Here is a 23087-nt window from a genome sequence, read left to right on the forward strand (position 1 = left end):
TTTAAACACTTAAGTGTCTATTTCAATTGATTTAATTCGTGTATGTGAAAGATTTTGACTGATTTAGTAATTAAAAACGCTCTGATTTAAGCTTAAATATGAAAAATCTATCAAATATGCCAAAAACCGTCACTTTTCAGATGGTTTTTGTCAAAAATGATATTTGTGCATTGTATTGTCAAAAACAGCTCATATTTATGTAGCAGAAGCATTTTACTTTCCAAAATATAGCTTAAAGATTACATTTTCACAATTTTGTAAAACTGCTATATTTTGGGGACAAAAAGGGGTCTTACTGAACCTACTCCTTTTGAAAGTTGTATATAATTTAAAAGACTTTTGATATAAATATAGAAAATTGTGTGTTTTATCATAACTACAGTTGTAATTTCTCAAAAACACTTTGTTTGTGTTTGATTCGATTTTTTTCAACTTTGCCAAATAAGGGGAGATCACTCAGATAAAGTAATTTTTATAATAGAAAGTGTAATAAATTTACCTATATTGATATGTAGCAAGAAAACAAAATTGATGACCTCATTTTTTCTTTTTCTTATCTGAAAGCATGTTATAAGAGCAATCTTCTCACATTTTATCAGTTCTAATAGTACGTTTTCTTTTTATTACACACAATTTGATTTTCCATGCATAATCTATACACTATCTGACAATTTTGCACAACCTGTAGAGTGAAAAAAAGTCCGGTGACCCATACTTTTATGAGAAAGGTTTAAGCAATAATAATATATTGTTTTGTAGTTACACCAGGACATGTGGACCCCCCCCCCCCTTTTTTTTTTTTTTTACAAAAAAACAATATATAATTAAAATAACATTTTGAATTAAAACCAAAAGTATACAGATCTTTAGATTAATATAACAAAGAAGTGTGTAAAGTTTAAAGCAATAATCATAAATCATTTTTGAGATACAGCACAACATGTGTAAACCCCCTCCCCCTCTTTTACAAAATACTCAATAACTCAAAAATGAAAATTTAATCATCACCAAAAAATTCAGATTTTAAGATTATTATAACTAAGAAAGTGTGTAAAGTTTTAAGCCATAATCATAAATCGTGTCTGAGATAAGGTGCAACACATACATGTCAACCTCTGACAATGGGAAATCATGTCATGACATGACATATGTCAAAAAGCGTGTGAAAACGCATGACGTAGATGCGGACTTCTTAATATGAATGTGGTAATGTTGTGAATATAAAAAACAATATATATTCTACTGTGAACTTTTATTGTATTAAACACTGGTCTGTTATGTTGCTTTTAAAGCACCACCACTAGGCACATATTCAAAACAACTGCCAGTTTCAAGTTTAGTTGCATTTATTCGATAACAGCACACAATACAAATGTAACATAGTCAAGTTCTGATCAGAATCCAGTGTCAATTTCTTTATAATTGAAAAGGCTCTCCCACAGTAGGAATTGATATTAGCTTCATCAAGATTTGAAAGAATGTCATAATGTTGGGGTTTTTTTTGGCAATGAAAATGTCATCTATTATCTCTGCCATTGCTCCCACTGCTATTGCCTAGTTAAAACTGAGTAGTTCATCAGAAGAAAGCGGGTACTATGAGAGCTGATCCAACAGTTCTGTGATATTTTTATCCCCATGGCCTGTAGAAATCTGTTGCCGTTTTGGCTAGATTTGAAACTGAAATTGAAAGAGAAAAATGTTTTATAAATTTGATTTCCATTAGATAAACATGTTAAATGCTTATTCAAATAGCTACATTGTATATCTCCTCTCACATGTATTGTTTTTTTATCATTGCAACATAGAATGCACAAATTATGCGTTACTTGTCACTTGATCATTTAAACTCGAACTCAAAAATATAATATATAAATCTTGTACCTTGCCGTACACATCGTTTTGGCTTAACAATCGGCACTTTAGACGATGGTACAGGAGGCCCTGAAAGTGACCTCTTTCTGTGCACATTTCCACTATAAAGTGAATTTTAAAGAAAGTCACAAAATCGTTAAAACTAATCACAAACTACTTACCTTTTACTGTTTGTCATATAGAAAAATAAACAATGTGGCAGCCAAACAATTACTTCGAATTTTTCGGTATTTATCGCCGAATAAGGAAAAAACCCGAGAATAGCAATATCACTAACGACCATAAAATGAAAAGAACGAAAAAGCGTGTAATTGCGTGTAAAGTGGTGAAAAGCGTGTACACGCCATGTGACAAAATCCTTGCATGTAAACCGTTGAAAAAGCGTGTATTACACTCGAATATCATGTCACTTGACATGTATGGTGCAACATGTGAAAAAAACACATCCCTGTTTTAGTTACAAAGTCCTGTAACTCAAAAAGTGTTCATCTTATTTTCACCAAAAAGTATACAGATCATTTGATCATCATAAGAAACAAGTACATCAAGTTTCATAAAATTTGGATAAATCGTTCGCAAGTTGCAGTGCAACATGTTTACGCCGGACAGACTGATAGACGGACGGATGCCAAACATTTGTATACCATAATACGTCCCATCAAAATTTTGACGGGCATATAAAAATTTGGGCAAGTATCCTGTGATATAAAAATGTCATAACTAACCAAGCAAAAGATAAAATAGAATCTAACCACTAGCAAATAAATTGTTTACAACTTTGAATATACATATTTCAAGATTTGTCTACTTATTATGCTTTAACTACACTTGTTTCATATTCTAAATTCTTTAATACTCACAGACGAATCTATAGATGTTATATCTTCTTGAAATGATGAAACTACAAAACAAATATTTTTGTTTTATTTTCAAAACATTAAAATCGAGAGTGCCCAGGCTGAAATGAAATGTCTTGCCTACTTTATGATCATAAAAAAATTAATTCTCATTAAATCTAAGAGAACAAGAATGTGTCCATTTGAACACAGATGCCCAAATCAACCTATCATTTTCTATGTTAAGTAGACCTAAAATTGGGGTCACAACTCTAATTTGGCAGTGAAATTAGAAAGATCATATCACAAGGAACATGTGTACTAAGTTTCAAGTTGATTGAACTTCAACTCATCAAGAACTACATTGTCCAAAAACTTTAAACTAAAGCGGGCATACGAACGAACAGACAAACAAACGGACATACAGACAAGAAAACATTATGCTCATAAATAGCCATTAATATTGGGCATAAAAAATGTATGTATTTAATGAAAATTATTATTGCACACCACTTGAAACATTTCCACAGAGCCATCTCCTATTAGTCAAGTTATTTAAAAAAAAAAAGATCAACAGTGCCTAATAGATATAGGAAGATGTGGTGTGAGTGCCAATGAGACAACTCTCCATCCAAATAACAATTTAAAAAAAAGTAAACCATTAGAGGTCAATGTACGGCCTTCAAAACGGAGCCTTAGCTCAAACCGAACAAGAAGCTATAAAGGGCCCAAAAATTACTAACCATTCAAACGGAAAAACCAATGGTCTAATCTATAAAAAAAAAACCCAGAGAAACGAGAAACATGTATGAACACCATACTTAAGCTTAAAGAAGTTCTGAATTTGGATTGTAATTGAATATTTGACACAGCACTGACTTTTGAACCAAATATAGTTGATAGACCAACTGCCTAAGAAAGAACAAGGTACAATAAGGCCTGTTTTCAAACAAAATTTGAAAAATGAGAAAATAGGGGGGCCAAAAACAGGACTTATCTTACTTTGTCCTTTAAGATAGAAACTGGACAATAAAAAACTTAATTTTACCTAAATCACTAATCTATAAAATGAGATTGATAATGACAATAACAACTGTACTTTTATGAATTTCTATGCCATTTGATAGCAACATTTCTGATTATTTGTATTACAATATACCTTTTCCAGTCAGGAGACATTTTCCCACATACATTCTGAAGTCATTCAAATCTTTTTGAGACATATCAAATTCTAGCGTTGTTCCAGACAAAACATTTTCAGCCATCTGAAATAAAAGTCATGTTTAGAGCTGTTCCTTTAAAACATACATACTTTATATAAATAAGGATGTTAGTTGTCTTGTTTGAATTGCTTTACATTGTCATTTTAGGGCCTTTTATAGCTGATTATGTGGTATTGGCTTTGATAATTGTCGAAGGGCCTTACCGTGACCAATAGTTTTTAATATCTGTGTCATTTGAGCCTCTTGTGGAGAGTTGTCCCATTGACAATCATACCACATTTTTTTTATGGTACTAAGGGTAGGCACTTGGAAAAAGATGTTAAAAACCTAGAGCCATTATTTTACAATTTCACTTACCACCTTTTTATCATTACAAATTGCAACTAAGATGGCCATTGTTATAATATAGTTCGTTGTGTTACATTTTAATGTTGTGTTTCCGTTGTGACGTTTGTTTTCTCTTTTTTTTTAGTGTGAATTCACATTACTATAAGACGTGTCACGGTACTTTTCTATCCCAAATTCATGTATTTGGTTTTGATGTTATATTTGTTATTCTCATATGATTTTGTCTAAGGCTTAATCCGTTTCTGTGTGTGTGTTTTACATTTAAATGTTGTGTCTTTGTTCTCCTCTTATATTAAATGCCTTTCCCTCAGTTTTAGTTTGTTACCCGATTTTGTTTTTTGTCCATGGATTTATGAGTTTTGAACAGCGGTATACTACTGTTGCCTTTATTTCTCATTGGCACTTATACCTAATATTTATTTAAGCTGGATAACTTGATGTGCTTTCTTTAAAAAATTGACAGGGTCATTTACACTTTCATTCGATTTAAGTAAGAATTATTTTTTTCAAAATCCTGGTAAAAACTATAATAAATCTCAGACTTTTGACAGTAATAATGTAGTTTTAACAATGATTTTTATTCTGTATTTTCCAATTTCTAGAAAAGCACAATAATTCATTGTTCCTTATATATAAATTCTATTGCTTAATAAAATATATGGTTGACAATGGCTTGTTAAATTTATCCCAATATGTGTAAAATCTTTCTATGAAATTTCAGTTATCTGAGTTGAAAGCTGTAAGAGTAGTTGATTGAACACCTCACTTTTTTGCTTTCTTTCCAGCTTTTCCCCGATTTAAGAGGTTAACTGACCACCATGTAAGACTATTTTTCTCTAAACTTCCTGTGTCAATTATAATTCAATTTGATTTTGGAGATAGAACAGTTCAGTTATGACAAAAACCTGTAAAATGTAGAAATCTGGTATTATAGATAAGTAGGGAGATATACCACCTGGAATTTTTTACAATGGTACAAGATAAACGATACCATAAAGTTCCTGTGATGGTTACCCGATCTTTATCCTATATGCTTCACATTTTGTGATCAAGATATCTATTTTAAAACTATTATAGTTTGAACATTAAATTTTACATATTCAAGTTTTTGCACTAGAATGGGAAATTAAAATCATTTTGATTTTAGTAAAGCAGGAATTCAAGTGTTTACAGATTCAAATAAATAATAAGTTGTCCCCTAATAGAAATTGTTTTTGCAATGAGCTATTAATTGACACCCGAATCTTTCCTATATATTGCTCCTTATTCTATTAAGGGACTATGTTGCAAATACTTGGATGCTTTCTCTTTTGGGGCTCGAACCAAACGCTGAAAAAATGCTGTGCAAATGAAATCATCTGTTTTACACTAATCAGAGATCAGTAAAGACATGTTAAACGATTCTTGCTTAGAAGTATAAACAGAATAAACACAGGTTTAGGACAAAGCTGTTGAACTTGGTTTTTCATTTTATATAAGCATGCACTATTTTCAATCATGAAAATGGGTCCTACTTTGTAGAATTTTATTGCAAACCAAATAAAACTTTTCCACGGATTAATCTTCTAATTTTCACTCTATTTAAACTTTTGTCCCATTCAATAGATACAAAAGCTATTGTTCTCTGTGTAGTTTTAATTCACAGGACCATTAATTCTGCTTAGAAAAATCTATCACTCTGATATCATTTAACCCCATTAAAAAATCATCTTCTAAATACATGTTTTAAATTAAAATAAACTGCATGTGATGTTTAATATTTTCAATATCAATAATATTTTCTCAATCTGTTCATACTGACAATAAATTGACCAATAGCAGATGACACTGTGGTTAAGTTTCATTTGATTCTCAATTGGACATAGCTGTGACCATTGAATCTCAAATTATATGATCTAATAATTTTAGAGAGAATTAGGTAGACATGTTGTTTAATCAAAAAAAAAAAATTCATCCAAATTTAAACATAAAACTTACTTTCAGAACGTACAAGCCACACGATATGTCATCCTCTTGTTTAGAATGGAGGAGACTGCCTATATTCCATTGTGTGGTAGCAATGTCCACTAAACCTAGTTTAGACCTCTCTTTTAAAAAAAAACTGGAAAATATAAAAAATTAACATTCAAATTACTTCTTTTCAACATCAACTTTCTTTATAATTTTAATTACAGTATGTACTAAAATAAATTGTATAAATTATCTTTCTTAAATTCTTTTTTTTGTAAATTCATTAGGGTGTAAAAGTGTTGACTGAAGTTCATTTGGTATGAAGCATATGGAAGCACTTCATTCTTAAAATGTGTACACGGTCAACACTTTTAAAACCCTATGAATAATGATGAAATTACAAAAAGAAGTTTTCAATACTTATAACTACATTTTTTCGCAATGTTCATGAAAACCAGTGCTTAGCTTTTGCGCCAATTGGCATTTCATTTGCACCACAAACCATATTTCATTTGCTCCAATAAGAAAAAAGTGAAATCACAAAAATACTGAACTTAGAGGAAAATCAATTCCAAAAGTTCATAATCACATGGCAAAATCAAATAACAAAACGTATCAAAAACGAATGGACAAGAACTGTCATATTCCTGATTTGGTAAAGGCATTTTCAAATGTAGAAAATGGTGGATTAAACCTGGTTCTTTAGCGCTAACCTTCTCACTTTAATGACAGTCTCATCAAATTCCGTTATATTTACATTGACACCTTTCATTTACGTCAATAATACAGGTAAATAGTTTTAAAAAATGATTTTTTTTCCAAAAAAGACTTTTAATGTTAAAGAAAGTTTCTGTTTGCATAATAAAACATACTAGTATTCATCAGAAATCAGTCATAATGTCAATGTATATTTGTTCCACCTAACAGAAGTTCCAATGGAAACTTTGTTATAAACAATGTCATGATATCTGTTCCTGTTGGAACAAATATTCTATACCATTTATTATCGCTATTTTGTGCATTTTTCTTTTGATCTTTTTTTGTGATAATTTTCATATCATGCTTCTCGCTTGAGATGGAAAAAATTATCGCTAGAAACTAAGGAGACCACGTGGCGTTGCTAACGAAATTGACATGAAATTGACAACGTCGCCAAAGGTAAAATAGCGATAAACAGATTATCATTGGTCATCTCAACTCGATTGCTTTTCTCACTTTCGCTGTACCAGCTCAAGCGAAAAAATCAAGCTCGTTGAGATGATCAACGATAATCTATAATTACGTTAGGAACATATATATAGAATAACCATACATTGTCTCGAAATATCAATGTTATTTGTACAAGGCTTAGAAACAGGTAGAAAGCGAGGCTGTGCCGAGCTTTCTACCTGTTTCGAGCCGAGTACAAATAACAGATTGATATTTCGAGACAATGTATGATTATTCTTTATATACTGCAACTCTTATAACTGTTAGGCGAGTGACATTTTCAGAAAAGACGCTTAGTGACTTTAATGCACCTCATTCTTATGAATATAGAACATGTTTAGAAAGAAAAACTATATGAAAGCTTAGTTTGGACATTTTTATAGCAATTCAAAATAATAACAGTTCCTTCAGCATGGAAATCACTATAATATACTTATACAAACTGATAAACAGATTTTGTCATAACATCATTAAAGTGGAGTTAAAGTCTTATAGGATTGTAAGTATGTTTTATTTTATCACCTTGCACTTTCACTACTTGACTGTGGTTTTCTACTGCAGTTAGTTCAAATTTCTGACCAGTTGAACAATTTGATTTTATAAAACAAATTGCAATTTGGTCAGAATTTTGAATAAGTTGCAATTGGTGGATAGCAACACTTACAGTCAAGTCACTGTAAGACATTAATACTTGCATTTTTAACTGCAAACCTTTTGACTGCACAAACGTGAGTGAAAATAAATGCAGTCCTAATAAAAAAACACGTTAAGAAATTAAAGTATACAATCCCAATTGTCAAAATAAAGGTCATCTTGGGACCTAACTTTAGTTAATTCACCGCATTCTAATTTTGCATCTGGGGTCAGTTTCACAACAAATCTTTCGACTAAAGCTGGTCGTAAGTCATGAATAGTTCAGTTTACTTACGATTAATCTTGTCTTAAGTTTTTTTGTGAAACCGACTTCTGTATCTGAAGTTTGGTAAACCTTAGTGTTGCAGCTATATATATATATATGTCGCGGAAAGGATTCCATTATGGTTGGATCCATATAAAAAAAAAAAATAACTGAAATATCCAACGGTTCAAAAGATATGGACCGGACACAAACCAGACAAAGACGAATCAAACAATGTTTGAAAACTTGACGGCTCAAATGTCAATGCCAATGTCAAAATGAACTGATTTAGTTTATGAAGAACCACATGCCATCCCATAATACATCTCTGAACTTAGTGTGTTTAACATCAGTTCTATAGTTCAAGGCAATGCATTTTATATTTGAAATCATTGGTTTTTGGATGAACTGTATACATGTATGAGTTACCCGATTTAATTTGACATGGGCCGCAAACAAGTGGGGACTGACGGACGGATAGACTTAAAATGTGGTTCATATATCCTCTTTAACTTTGCTTGTGGTCAAAATGAAGTATTTAGGTAAAAACCGTCATTCTTTAATTGTGAGAGGACAATGTAAAATTGCGTGAACCTGTATGTTTTATTGACGTCATAAATAAAACTGTACGGAAAAGCATTGTCAACGTCATAAACAAGGTGATATACGGTCAGTGACTGTATATCACATATAAATATACAGTCAATACAATTTGACTGCTCAAACAGCACAGCTGCAGTATATACTGTAATATTCATTCCTGTGGAAATAATATTCCAGAATATATGTTCCTTTTGGAACTAATATTATGAAACCATACAAGGTACATGTTTGTTGAAACTTCATTAAAACACAGTTACTTTGAACATATTGAAAAGAATGTTAATTTGTGACACAGTTCTAAGAATTATACAGTATAGTAAAGTTATAATTCTGTCCATCTCAGTTGTTATTCTGGCTTTAGAAATTTAGAAGTTATCTCAACGATTTTTTATATGATGCATATATATAAGCTATTAACCGTATGTGTGACCACAAAACATACAGACTTCTTTCCTCTGTCTTTGAACTGATAATGTCCATCTATACACCTCATACATGTGAACACTAATTGACTTTATAATTTTTAACCTCAGTTTTGTATTAGAAATGAGTACAGGAGAAATACTGAAGAAACAATTTTTATTCACAATACAACAATGAATATTTAACTTTTTCGTTATGTTACCTGTATTGCCTGTGAAATGGCGCAAATGAAGTTTTTATATTTTGGCGCACTTGAAATTTAACCTTGTGGCGCAAATGAAAGATTGGATTATTAAAAAATTGGGGCAACTACTATCAAGTTTTTCTTTTACATACCTGTGAACTTAATTGTGAAAACATGTATCGTTATATGTATGTTTAAATTCATGCAATTCATTTTGAAATGAAGAATGACGCGAGCTTGCTGTTAGCCAATCAAAATAATGTATAATAATAATACATACATCTAATGTAAATAAATGTTATCTAAAAGTATGACTCAATAAAAAGAACATTTGATACGATAATTGATTACCGGGAGTCTTCAAAGTTGTTAATGCAGCAATGTTTCATAATATTTGTTAGTTTCAAGGGGGAAAAAATGAAAACTGTATCAACTATAGTGATTTAACAAAATGCTTCCACAACTATGTATAAAGTAGAACCAAAAAAAGGAATTTCAAAAGTTCAAAGAAAATGAATATAAGATTTCAATAATTAATATGATAGAATCTTTTGAGATGGTCTTAAAATTAGCAGTTCAGTTAACTTTTAAACTATGTTGTTCAAAAGGTGAAAAATTTTCATTATTGGGCTACCAGAATCAAATATAATATATCAGAGATCAATTTAAATTACAAATGTCACCATGCTTGTTAACTGAAAAATATTAATCCCCTAAAATTTTAAATCATTACTGCCTCATAGTTTTACAAAAGATGTAATTTTTTTCCTCATTCTTTACATGTACTATTCTAAAATTTTAACTTACAACCAATTCTGAAGAAGTTTTTGTTCTGAGAGAAACAGCTCACCCATTGGATTGAAATACAAGATAATTTGTTGTTGTAGTAGAATAACCTAAAATTAAATCAGACAGAGTTAAGACACAAATAATCATAAAAAAAAAATTATCATCCTTATACAACCAATTGTTTTCAAATCCTCCATTTTGTTTGTAACAAGTATTTTTCTCACAACATTCTTTGAAAAAACATTGTATTTGACGCCATATTTAAGCAAAAGGTCCAAGGACACAGTTATAGTCCTTTGGTTTTCGTTGTCTACGAATATAGTCCCTAGTGTAAACAGTGTATAACTTGCATGTTTTATTTGATACACTTTCCCAATTTATTTCTTGATATTAAATGCATGAAATATTAAGTAGGGGGATGTATTTACATGTTAAAAAAATTTGGGTGCTGAATCTTTATGTTAAGTAGTGATTTGGTTCAGTTCAAAAAGGTCAAATTTTATCACGTCTGAAGCTGTCAAACTGAATTTTACACCCCCTTAACACAGAATTGTCAATATTTTGAGTTTAGAGCTGGTAGAAGTTTCTATAATTTTGAAATTACTTGTTTCACTGGAAGTACACTACACTGTAAAAATCTTTTTGAGAAAGAGCAGGTGCAATTTTTTTAATTTGAATTTATTGTCTAAAAGAAATGCACTACGAAATGATTGTGTTCTCGGGCCAGAATATAAATATACCAAATGTATTTAATTATATTATTTATGAATCAAGTGTACAAGAGGCTCGTTTGATATATTTACAATGTGACAGTCTAAATATAGAAATTTATGTATCCTCGAGGATAATTTCGCCATCAGCATGTGCACTGTAGAGCGAAAAGGATAATTTTGGCTTGTGGTGCCAAAAGGAGCATTTCCTTAAGAAAGCCTTTAAAGGGATTTATAGAGGAGGTATGGTAAGAGCCATTATTAAACAACTATACCAGGTTGTTTGTCTCTTGGTTAAATTCAAGGCAAGGATTAAATGCCATAACCCTTTGTTAATATCTAACCCTAGGTTATATTCTGTTGCCTATGTTGTGATTAAATTTAACCTTTTGTTAATAGATTACTTGATTCAGATTTGACCTTGCTTCAGACCTCAATTAAAATATTAATCAATCAATAGTTGTGTATATATAAGTATAATTCATTGTTTACACTGAAGATGAGAGAGGTCTTTAAATGTCCGATAGATATAAATTATTGGGTTTTCTACACATTTATATATCACAACATATCAGCTGTGAGCCACAGTTTAAACTTTTTGGTAAGTGAGCACAGATCAAGCTTAAGAGATTTACATTGTGTCCAGCAGCTGAAATTTTATGATATCTATATGAAGAAAAACCCAAATATCTGTTTATTGTCTACTACTGGTCTATTTCCCCTCCCTTAGACTTGAGCAAGCTGATAACTTCTCCTCACTTTGTACAATAATTACAGAGCAAATGAGTAGGGTAATGTAGGCATAGGGAAGGACCATAAATCAAATTCTTCCATTTCTTAAAACCATTAACAATCAAAAACTGAATTTTCAGATTGGAACAAAATACCAACTTTATCTGTTACTTGTCATGATTAAACAATAAACCAAATATCAAATCAATATCATCAAGCATGAAAAAAAAGTGTGGAAAACTGTATATATCTTATTAAGAAAAAATCGCAAAATCTTGGCAGCATTTACAGTTTAACATCTTATCTGTCACCGGTCCCAATATCTGTGTTTTTAGCGCTCACAGGGGAAATCTTTTATAGCTGGCTATATGGTATGTATTTTTTTCACAATGTAAGGTGACCAATTTGTTATTTGAACTCTGGTGGATAGTTGTCTCCATGCATTCATACCAGATCTCCTTTTATATATTATGTACATACCATAAGTGTCCAGTGGTTATCATTCTCATGAACAGCACCAATTATTGTATCAAACTCCTTGAAGTCATACTGTAAGATGCAAAAAACAAGAATTTACAGAAAACCAGAACAATAACTGTCCATTATTTACTCATCAAAAGGCATAGAGACTGTAACTTGAAAAGGTGTGTCTACTATTTTTGTTAAAAGTAAATGCTTGTATGGTTATATGTATGTGAAGGCCTTAAGGAAAAATAGTTTGTTGAAAAATTAACTGTGTTTACCTCATTAAAAAGAAATATCAATAAAATACTAAACTCTGAGGAAAATAAAATCGGAAAGTCCATTATCACATAACAAAATCGAATGACAAAACACATCAAAAACAAATGGACAACTGTCATATTCACAGGCACTTGTCTCAGAAAAAAATTTCCTATATACCTTAATATAACACAAGGTACTTAACTAAATTTTTTGAAAAATGACACCCAGTCCCGAATTCCCGTTATTTTTCGATTTCTCGGTTGTCAAACCTACTTAAACTTAATATGTCGTAAATCTAAATTGATTTATCTACACAATGGTATATGACACGAGTATCATTGTTGTCGGGATCATTAGTAGCAGGTCTCAGAAGTTGGTCAACGGGATTTTTTTTGCATTCGTCTCAAACTTTGGCAACACTCAGTCCGCATGTAATTTTATACTGGTTTCTCATTGGTCAATCGTCTGGCTAAAAATAAATGTGGGAAATTTTGGTCAATTTATAACTCTACATTAGTGGCGTTGTGTACACGTGTGTATCATAACAAAATGAATGTCAAACAGCTTATAGCATTGAATGAGGTAAAAAATGGTCATAAAATTTTGCTTTTGGGGCAAAGTGGAACGGGGAAGAGCCATTTGGTCTGTACTATAGAACAAGAACTAAAAAAAGGGGGGGGGGGGGGGGGGGAATGGTCGGCAGTCACAGGAACAACGGGAGTGGCTTCCTTGAATATAGGTGGGATTACTGTCCATTCCTGTTCCGGTATAGCAGATGGTCATTTTTCAAATGACGAACTATTACAAAAATTGACTATTGATGAATATTTTCGAAAATACAAGGGGTTCTGCAAGTTTAGGATTTTAAAAATGTCAATTTACCATTCAAATAAGGATTGACATACGTTTTTGTTTTGTTTTCCCTACTCAAAATAAAAATAAAATGTTTATATTAGAAATATACATACCATGAACAAATAGCATCATTAGCTAAATACATCTTTTCATGATACTTCAAAATTTCTCGCTTTTCAAACCTTTTGGAGTTATCTCAATATCTTATGTAAAGTCCAGAGAGAGTCTGAATGATGTCAATAAAATGGGAAAAATCTGAGTTCTAAAATTAGAAACTCCTGACACATTCGACAGACCTCAAAAAACACTTATTTGGGTTTGTTTGACATACTCTGTAAAGAATTTACAATAAAGATAATAATTTATAGTCAGAGGGAAGCTGACAGTTTTAATTTTAATAATTTTTATAATAATTCAATCACTGTGGGCTGGGTGTTGCCAAAGTTTGAGACGAATGCAAAAAAAATCCCGTTGACCGACTTCTGAGACCTGCTACTAATGATCCCGACAACAATGATACTCGTGTCATATACCATTGTGTAGATAAATCAATTTAGATTTACGGCATATTAAGTTTAAGTAGGTTTGACAACCGAGAAATCAAAAAATAACGGGAATTCGGGACTGGGTGTCATTTTTCAAAAAATTTAGTAAAGTACCTTGTGTTATATTAAGGTATATATAAAAAAAATATTCTGAGACATATTCCTGACTTGAAACAGGCATTTTAAAATGTAGAAAATGGGGGATTGAACCTGGTTTTATAGTGCTAAATCTATATCACTTGTACAAAAGTCTCTTCAAATTCCATTATATACTAAACTGCAAAAGAAATGTCACAGTAATTTGAGGCAAACATAATGGAAAAATTAATGCATTTTTAATTGAATGGGCGTATAAATACCCTTGTTATTTAACAAATCCGCATTATTTTAGTTCATTAATAGTTTTCCACTATCATATCCAAGATTTATTTAATTCAGGTCTGCCATTAGTGTTGAATACGTGGACGGTCATTTGTACTGTTTGTTGAATTGTGGTGTTCATGTAGACGTTGGATGGTGCCTACATTGCAGTTAAATGCATATGCAACGACTTGAGGTCGCTGTCCAGCATTCAAATGTCCTATTAGCTGTTCTCTTTATGGTGGGTTAAGTCATGGCATCAGTACTGCATCAAACAGATAATGATGACACGAAAACTTAGCACCTCTAAAATACCCTTATAGAGGCATGGACAACTTGCATCTCATAATCATGAAATGTGACTGTGAAACGTGTACAAGGACCTAAAGAGACAACTATTAGAACAACCAAATTAATGAACACAGCCAGCCATAAAGGAAATTTCAACATAATCTTAGCATCAATTGAAGAGAATTTACCTAAACAAAAAAATAGATAGATATTTTTTTTTAATACATATGAAATTGTTTTTTTTTTTATTATTTTTAAATATTCATTTGAAAATTTAGGCTTTCGACAAATACAAAGTTTCTTTTGCGGTTTAGTATATTTACAATGATAAATTTATCATAATTATCATTATTAACCTTTTATGCAACAATTTTACAAAAATTATGTCATCTGATACAAGATTTTAGATTTTTCAGCAACTAGGGGTGTATCAGGCCTTTGAAAACATACTACTTTTGGAAATTTTCAAAAGTATATATAGTAATTAAATAAACCATATGATCATGCCTTAAAAAAAAATACCTGATGTAATAATGAATGAATTTGTGGCTGATCATTAAATACAGCTGTCATAAGCACACTGTTGATATGGCAGACCTGGGGGAAATTTTCAGACAACATATACAAGTAGGCATTCATCACCTAAAACAAAAAATAAAAAGTTATAAATAGATAAACAAGCATGGTGTAGAAATCTAATTACTTGCAGGAATTATGCAAAAAAGGTGCATGTTCAATTTTCGTCTCACAACACACAACAGTGGCACGATGCTCAAAATATCGAGCAACTGTTGTACCATGATTGCAGATGACCTGCGATTAGACAAAATTTTATGTTGTGGCCCTGCATAAATGTATTTTGGGTTCGTTGTGACCAGGGCTTAAAGGGCCAATTAACCGTATTGGTAATGCCGACTTATTATTAGGAATTACTTTGCTGTACATTAGTGCTATTAACAGATTATCTTTATCTATAATAATACTCAAGATAATAACCAACAGCTGCAAAATTTTCTTAAAATGACCAATTCAGGGGCAGGAACGCAACAACAGGTTGCCTGAATGAGCTGAATATTTCATGGTAGATAGATTTGGACATAAAAACAATCTTATCTTGTAAGATTTGCTCTTACTGCAAGATATAAGCCAAAAACTGCATTTTACCATGTCCTTATTTTAGCCATGTTGGCCATCTTGGTTTCACAGGCGGGGTTATCGGACACAATTTTAAAACAAGATACCCTTTTAGATAATTGTGGACAAGTTTGGTTAAATTTGTCTCAGTAGTTTCAGGGGAGAATATTTTTGTAAAAGATTACAAATATTAATGAAAAATTGTTAAAAATTGACTATAAAGGGCAATATCTCCTTAAGGGAGATTTGGCCGTGTTGACTTATTTGTAGATCTTACTTTGCTGAGCATTATTGCTGTTTACAGTTTATCTCTATCTATAATAATATTCAAGATAATAACCAAAAACCGCAAAATATCCCTAAAATTTCCAATTCAGGGGCAGCAACCTAACAACAGGTTGTCTGATTCATCTGTAAATTTCAGGGAAGATGGATCTTCATCTGATAAACACATTTATCTCATGTCAGATTTGCTCTGGTTTGGTTTCAGATATAAGCCAAAATCTACATTTTACCCTGGGCATTGTTCTATTTTTAGCTATGATGCCAGTAGTTTTAGAGGAGAAGATTTTTGTAAAAGTTGAGGATGATGGAAGAAGACGGATGACAGACGCCAAATAATGAGAAAATTTGCTTGGCCCTATGAGCCAGGTGAGCTAAAATAGGCAAAATTTCCTTAAAATTACCAATTTATGGGCTGCAACCCAACAACAGGTTCTCCAATTCATCTGAAAATTTCAGGGCAGACAAGTCTTGACCTGATAAACAATTTTACCCCGTGTCAGATTTGCTGTAAATGCTTTGGTTTTAGAGTTATAAGCCAAAATCTTCATTTTCTATTTTATCTATGGCTGCCATCTTGGTTGGTTGGCCGGATCTCCAGACACATTTTTCAAATAGATACCCTAATAATGATTGTGGCTTTGTTTTGTCAAATTTAGCCCAGTAGTTTTAGAATTGAAGATTTTTTGTAAAAGTTAGCAGATGATGGATGCAGGACGCCCAACCATGGATGCCAAGTGATGAGAAAAGCTCACTTGGCCCTATGGGCCAGGTGAGCTAATAATTTTCTTACCTAAAAACTGAATTTTAACTTGGTTTATTGACTGCATAAATTAAGAATGTTATCTGTGTTGAACTGTATTTTTTTTTAAATGCATTATTTAACATGTTATATCACTCTGTTTTGATTATAATTATAACTCTAATAACAAAACTTAGAACATTTTCTTAAGTTCTTAACTTTTCTTTTATAAAGTTTAAGTTGAGATTTACATTTATCAAGAAATGTACGGAGCCCCGCTAGGGACAAAATAATATATTGTGCGCACAATTTAAATATATTGTGCGCACAATTTAAATATATATTGTGCGCACAACTTAAACATATTGTGCGCACAATATGATGTGGTGTGCGTCCAAAATTAGGAAAACAGTTTTCACTTGACTCATTTTACTGATCATTCAACAAAGTTAAATGTTCGTGGTTTAGACATAATCTCAGATACCAAATGCAATAGTTCTTCTATATTTGGTTGTATGAAACGATTTTAATGTCTAAATGTCAACTTGACAGGTATCATTTGACCTTGACCTCATTTTCAGGGTAAAGTGGTCCGGCAAAGTAATTTTTTGTTTTTGGTGTATTTCTCGGATACTATAAGCATTTAGCTGGATATATTTGGTGTACGGAATGCTTGTATGGTGTAATATTAATCTGAAATAAACGTAATTTATTCAGTATTCATGTCAGGAGTCGATACGAATGCACTGATGATTTTTTGCAAGAGTATTTTCATGTATCTAGCTAGCCCCATTTCAAAAGAAAACCTTATGCATTTTTCCATTCTGTCACTTTAAAAAGGACACATTGTGTAAAGTCAAAGAATTTAACGCACACTATATTATGTTGTGCGCACAATATGTTTAAGTTGTGCGCACAATATATTAAAATTGTGCGCACAATATATTATTTTGTGTTCACACTATATTATTTTGTGCGCAGTGCGCACAATATATTTTTTTTCTTTGCATGTCCCTAGCGGGGCTCCATAGAAATGTGACTTGTAGTTCATGAGAAAAATAACACTGTACTTCTTCAAAAAGCATATTTCTTTTAAAAAAAAGTACAGAGTATTATCTAATTTTTAAAACTATTTTGCCTCAGATTTGCTTACCTCATCTGAAAGCCAATGTTGGATGGTATTCAGAGCATCTATTGAGATAGAATATGGTCCTACTTTAGATATAGTGTTTGCATCTCTTGATTTAGATCTCCAAATCTCTGACAGAACTGAATAATTAAAAGATATACCATATAGTTAAAAAGATAAAATTAATCCTTCACAATAATGTCAAAAATTGAAATTCAGATGGAAAACAATAATCTTCAACCAATACAAGAAAAACAGAAACTTTTGTCGATTTAAAAAAAAAAAAACTACAGGAAGTTGACTTTCCCTTCTCCTGCAGTGTGATTATCTTGGTAATCTACAGGTGTTCTGCAAACGTACTTGGACTTTTAAGAAATCCAAATTCCTTAAAATAATCATATATGTTGGCATTTTGAAATAAAACAAGAATGTGTCCATAGTACACGGATGCCCCACTCGCACTATCATTTTCTATGTTCAGTGGACCGTGAAATTGGGGTCAAAACTTTAATTTGGAATTATAATTAGAAAGATCATATCATAGGGAACATGTGTACTAAGTTTCAAGTTGATGTAACTTTAACTTCATCAAAAACTACCTTGACCAAAAACTTTAACCTGAATTTCGCATTATTATTTTCTATGTTCAGTTGACCATGAAATTGGGGTCAAAACTATAATTTGGCATTAAAATTAGAAAGATCATATCATGGGGAACATGTGTACTAAGTTTCAAGTTGATTGGACTTCAACTTCAGCAAAAACTACCTTGACCAAAAACTTTAACCTGAACTTCGCACTATCATTTTCTATGTTCAGTGGACCATGAAATTGGGGTCAAAACTATAATTTGGCATTAAAATTAGAAAGATCATATCATGGGGAAAATGTGTACTAAGTTTCAAGTTGATTGGACTTCAACTTCTTCAAAAACTACCTTGACCAAAAACTTTAACCGGACGAACGAACGAACGGAGGCACTGACCAGAAAACATAATGCCCCTCTACTATCGTAGGTGGGGCATAAAAAACCTCACATGTTAACTGTTTGAAATCATGGTTCAACAAGTGAAAGTGTGAGCTACTGCTTATTGATGATACCACTGACAAATATTTCATTAAACAAGAAGTTGTTGAGTGATGGGTAAGAAAATGCATCACACAGTGAGGCTGACTTATATAAACCCTTTATTTTTCAAGTAGTAGCTGAACCATAAAACTGAGGTCAAAGACAATGGACATGACAGATGGAAAATTTTGTAACATGAGGCATCTATATACAAAGTATAAGGATCAAAACCTTCCACCTTCTAAAATACACAGCTTAAAGGAAGTTAGCTAACGTTGCAGATAGATCTTGTTTTGATGAACATTTCTACCCCATGCAGATTTGCTCTATATACCGTTAGTTCAGAGCTATAAGCCAAAAACTGCATTTAACCCTATGTTCTATTTTAGCCATGGCTGCCATCTTTGTTGATGGGCATGATTTGATACATATTTTAGAACGTAATATGCTAAGGATGATTTAGGCCAAGTTTGGTTCAGCTTCTTAACATGAGGTATCTATATACAAAGTATGATGTCAAAAGTCAAAGTCTTGTACTTTTCTGAAATATTAAGCTTTAACGAATTTAGCTAAGGCTACTGCCTCTTCCAGATCACTATCTCTATGTCAAGCTTTCTGCCACAAAAGTCACAGGCTTGACAAAAAAGATATTTAAATAGTCAAGTGTTATGGACTATTCATGATCATATGTCTATCAAATATACTGTTAATCATACACAGTATTTTGCATATATATGCAACTACAGTATACATATTTAATGCAACTAAAACTTTTTCTAGAAATGTATTAAAAACCTTCATCAGATCAAAAGCTTGTTATTTGGATAATAAAACAATTAATAGTGCATAATTTGTTAATAATACTTTTTTAAATATTTCAATATTATTTTTAAAGAAATCCACATTTAAATGTATCTCTTATTTGTTTTACCCCCATGCCTTTGTTATTATGTAATGGCTGCTATGATTATTGAAACTTCTTTTTTTCACAATTTCACAATTAAGTTGAGTAACAAATAATTAATGATCCAAGACATTGAGATTTTAAAATATTGATGTAGCAAGCAAGTTGAAGATAGACAAAAGGTAGAGCAAAGCTATAACAAGCACAAAAAATATCCATCTACAATTTTGATTTTAATTCACCAACCTTCTTCACAATCAACCTGTCGTTTTTTGACATCCTCCATTGATGACATCTTTAAAGTTGTTGCAGAAGAATCTTTCAAGGGTGATACCCTGGTATGTTGTGTTGACAAAACATCATCCTCTGTGTCAGACTGGTCAGCAGCAAGTTGTGTTGACAAAACATCATCCTCTGTGACAGACTGGTCAGCAGCAAGTTGTGTTGGCAAAAACTCATCCTCTGTGACAGACTGGTCAGCAGCAAGTTGTGTTGACAAATCACCATCCTCTGTGACAGACTGGTCAGCAGCAAGTTGTGTTGACAAAACATCATCCTCTGTGTCAGACTGGTCAGCAGCAAGTTGTGTTGACAAAACATCATCCTCTGGGACAGACTGGTCAGCAGCAAGTTGTGTTGACAAAACATCATCCTCTGGGACAGACTGGTCAGCAGCAAGTTGTGTTGACAAAACATCATCCTCTGTGACAGAAGCAAGTTGTGTTGACAAAACATCATCCTCTGTGACAGACTGGTCAGCAGCAAGTTGTGTTGACAAAATATCATCCTCTATGACAGACTGGTCAGTAGCAAATTGTGTTGACAAAACATCATCCTCTGTGTCAGACTGGTCAGCAGCAAGTTGTGTTGACAAAACATCATCCTCTGTGTCAGACTGGTCAGCAGCAAGTTGTGTTGACAAAACATCATCATCTGTGATAGACTGGTCAGCAAGTTGTGTTGACAAAATATCATCCTCTGTGACAGACTGGTCAGCAGCAAGTTGTGTTGACAAAACATCATCCTCTGTGACAGACTGGTCAGCAGCAAGTTGTGTTGACAAAACATCATCATCTGTGATAGACTGGTCAGCAAGTTGTGTTGACAAAATATCATCCTCTGTGACAGACTGGTCAGCAGCAAGTTGTGTTGACAAAATATCATCCTCTGTGTCAGACTGGTCAGCAGCAAGTTTTGTTTGCAAAACATCATCCTCTGTGTTTGACTGGTTAGCAGCAAGTTGTGTTGACAAAACATCATCCTCTGTGACAGACTGGTCAGCAGCAAGTTGTGTTGACAAAACATCATCCTCTGTGACAGACTGGTCAGCAGCAAGTTGTGTTGACAAAACATCATCCTCTGTGTCAGACTGGTCAGCAGCAAGTTGTTTTGACAAAACATCATCCTTTGTGTTTGACTGGTTAGCAGCAAGTTGTGTTGACAAAACATCATCCTCTGTGTCAGACTGGTCAGCAGCAAGTTGTGTTGGCAAAATATCATCCTCTGTGACAGACTGGTCAGCAGCAAGTTGTGTTGACAAATCACCATCCTCTGTGACAGACTGGTCAGCAGCAAGTTGTGTTGACAAATCACCATCCTCTGTGACAGACTGGTCAGCAGCAAGTTGTGTTGACAAAACATCATCCTCTGTGTCAGACTGGTGAGCAGCAAGTTGTGTTGACAAAACATCATCCTCTGTGACAGACTGGTCAGCAGCAAGTTGTGTTGACAAAACATCATCCTCTGTGTCAGACTGGTCAGCAGCAAGTTGTGTTGACAAAACATCATCCTCTGTGACAGAATGGTCAGCAGCAAGTTGTGTTGACAAAACATCATCCTCTGTGTCAGACTGGTCAGCAGCAAGTTGTTTTGACAAAACATCATCCTTTGTGACAGACTGGTCAGCAGCAAGTTGTTTTGGCAAAACATCATCCTCTGGGACAGACTGGTTAGCAGCAAGTTGTGTTGACAAAACATCATCCTCTGTGTCAGACTGGTCAGCAGCAAGTTGTGTTTGCAAAATATCATCCTCTGTGACAGACTGGTCAGCAGCAAGTTGTGTTGACAAATCACCATCCTCTGTGACAGACTGGTCAGCAGCAAGTTGTGTTGACAAAACTTCATCCTCTGTGTCAGACTGGTCAGCAGCAAGTTGTGTTGACAAAACATCATCCTCTGTGACAGACTGGTCAGCAGCAAGTTGTGTTGACAAAACATCATCCTCAGTGTCAGACTGGTCAGCAGCAAGTTGCGTTGACAAAACATCATCCTCTGTGTCAGACTGGTCAGCAGCAAGTTGTTTTGACAAAACATCATCCTTTATGACAGACTGGTCAGCAGCAAGTTGTATTGGCAAAACATCATCCTCTGGGACAGACTGGTCAGCAGCAAGTTGTGTTGACAAAACATCATCCTCTGTGACAGACTGGTCAGCAGCAAGTTGTGTTGACAAAACATCATCCTCTGTGACAGACTGGTCAGCAGCAAGTTGTGTTGACAAAATATCATCCTCTGTGTCAGACTGGTCAGCAGCAAGTTGTATTTGCAAAACATCATCCTCTGTGACAGACTGGTCAGCAGCAAGTTGTATTGGCAAAACATCATCCTCTGTGTCAGACTGGTCAGCAGCAAGTTGTGTTGACAAAACATCATCCTCTGTGACAGACTGGTCAGCAGCAAGTTGTGTTGGCAAAACATCATCCTCTGTGACAGACTGGTCAGCAGCAAGTTGTATTGGCAAAACATCATCCTCTAGGACAGACTGGACAGTAGCAAGTTGTGTTGACAAAACATCATCCTCTGTAACAGACTGGTCAGCAGCAAGTTGTGTTGACAAAACATCATCCTCTGTGACAGACTGGTCAGCAGTAAGTTGTGTTGACAAAACATCATCCTCTGTGTCAGACTGGTCAGCAGCAAGTTGTATTGGCAAAACATCATCCTCTGTGACAGATTGGTCAGCAGCAAGTTGTATTGGCAAAACATCATCCTCTGTGTCAGACTGGTCAGCAGCAAGTTGTGTTGACAAAACATCATCCTCTTTGACAGACTGGTCAGCAGCAACCTCTGTGACAGACTGGTCAGCAGCAAGTTGTGTTGACAAAATATCATCCTCTGTGTCAGACTGGTCAGCAGCAAGTTGTGTTAACAAAATATCATCCTCTGTGAGAGACTGGTCAGCAGCAAGTTGTGTTGACATAATATCATCTTCTGTGACAGACTGGTTAGCAGCAAGTTCTGTTGACAGAACATCATTCTCTGTTTTTTGAGAGA

The 23087-nt window shown here is 33.3% G+C and overlaps 1 protein-coding gene across 1 annotated transcript in view; it reads right to left on the bottom strand.

The window, feature by feature from the left end:
• Nucleotides 1-23087, bottom strand: part of LOC139502339 (uncharacterized) — a 123086-nt gene that overhangs the window by 28304 nt on the left and 71695 nt on the right. The window contains exons 21-28 of the mRNA XM_071291787.1: nt 20061-23072; nt 17866-17981; nt 15077-15196; nt 12258-12326; nt 10354-10442; nt 6257-6380; nt 3868-3973; nt 2733-2773 (exon numbers count right to left, since the gene is read on the bottom strand). Coding sequence (XP_071147888.1) covers nt 2733-2773; nt 3868-3973; nt 6257-6380; nt 10354-10442; nt 12258-12326; nt 15077-15196; nt 17866-17981; nt 20061-23072 — 3677 coding nt within the window. The remainder of the gene's footprint in view (nt 1-2732; nt 2774-3867; nt 3974-6256; nt 6381-10353; nt 10443-12257; nt 12327-15076; nt 15197-17865; nt 17982-20060; nt 23073-23087) is intronic.

This window comes from Mytilus edulis, chromosome 13, assembly GCF_963676685.1.
Source record: "Mytilus edulis chromosome 13, xbMytEdul2.2, whole genome shotgun sequence".
NCBI classification, from domain to species: domain Eukaryota; kingdom Metazoa; phylum Mollusca; class Bivalvia; order Mytilida; family Mytilidae; genus Mytilus; species Mytilus edulis.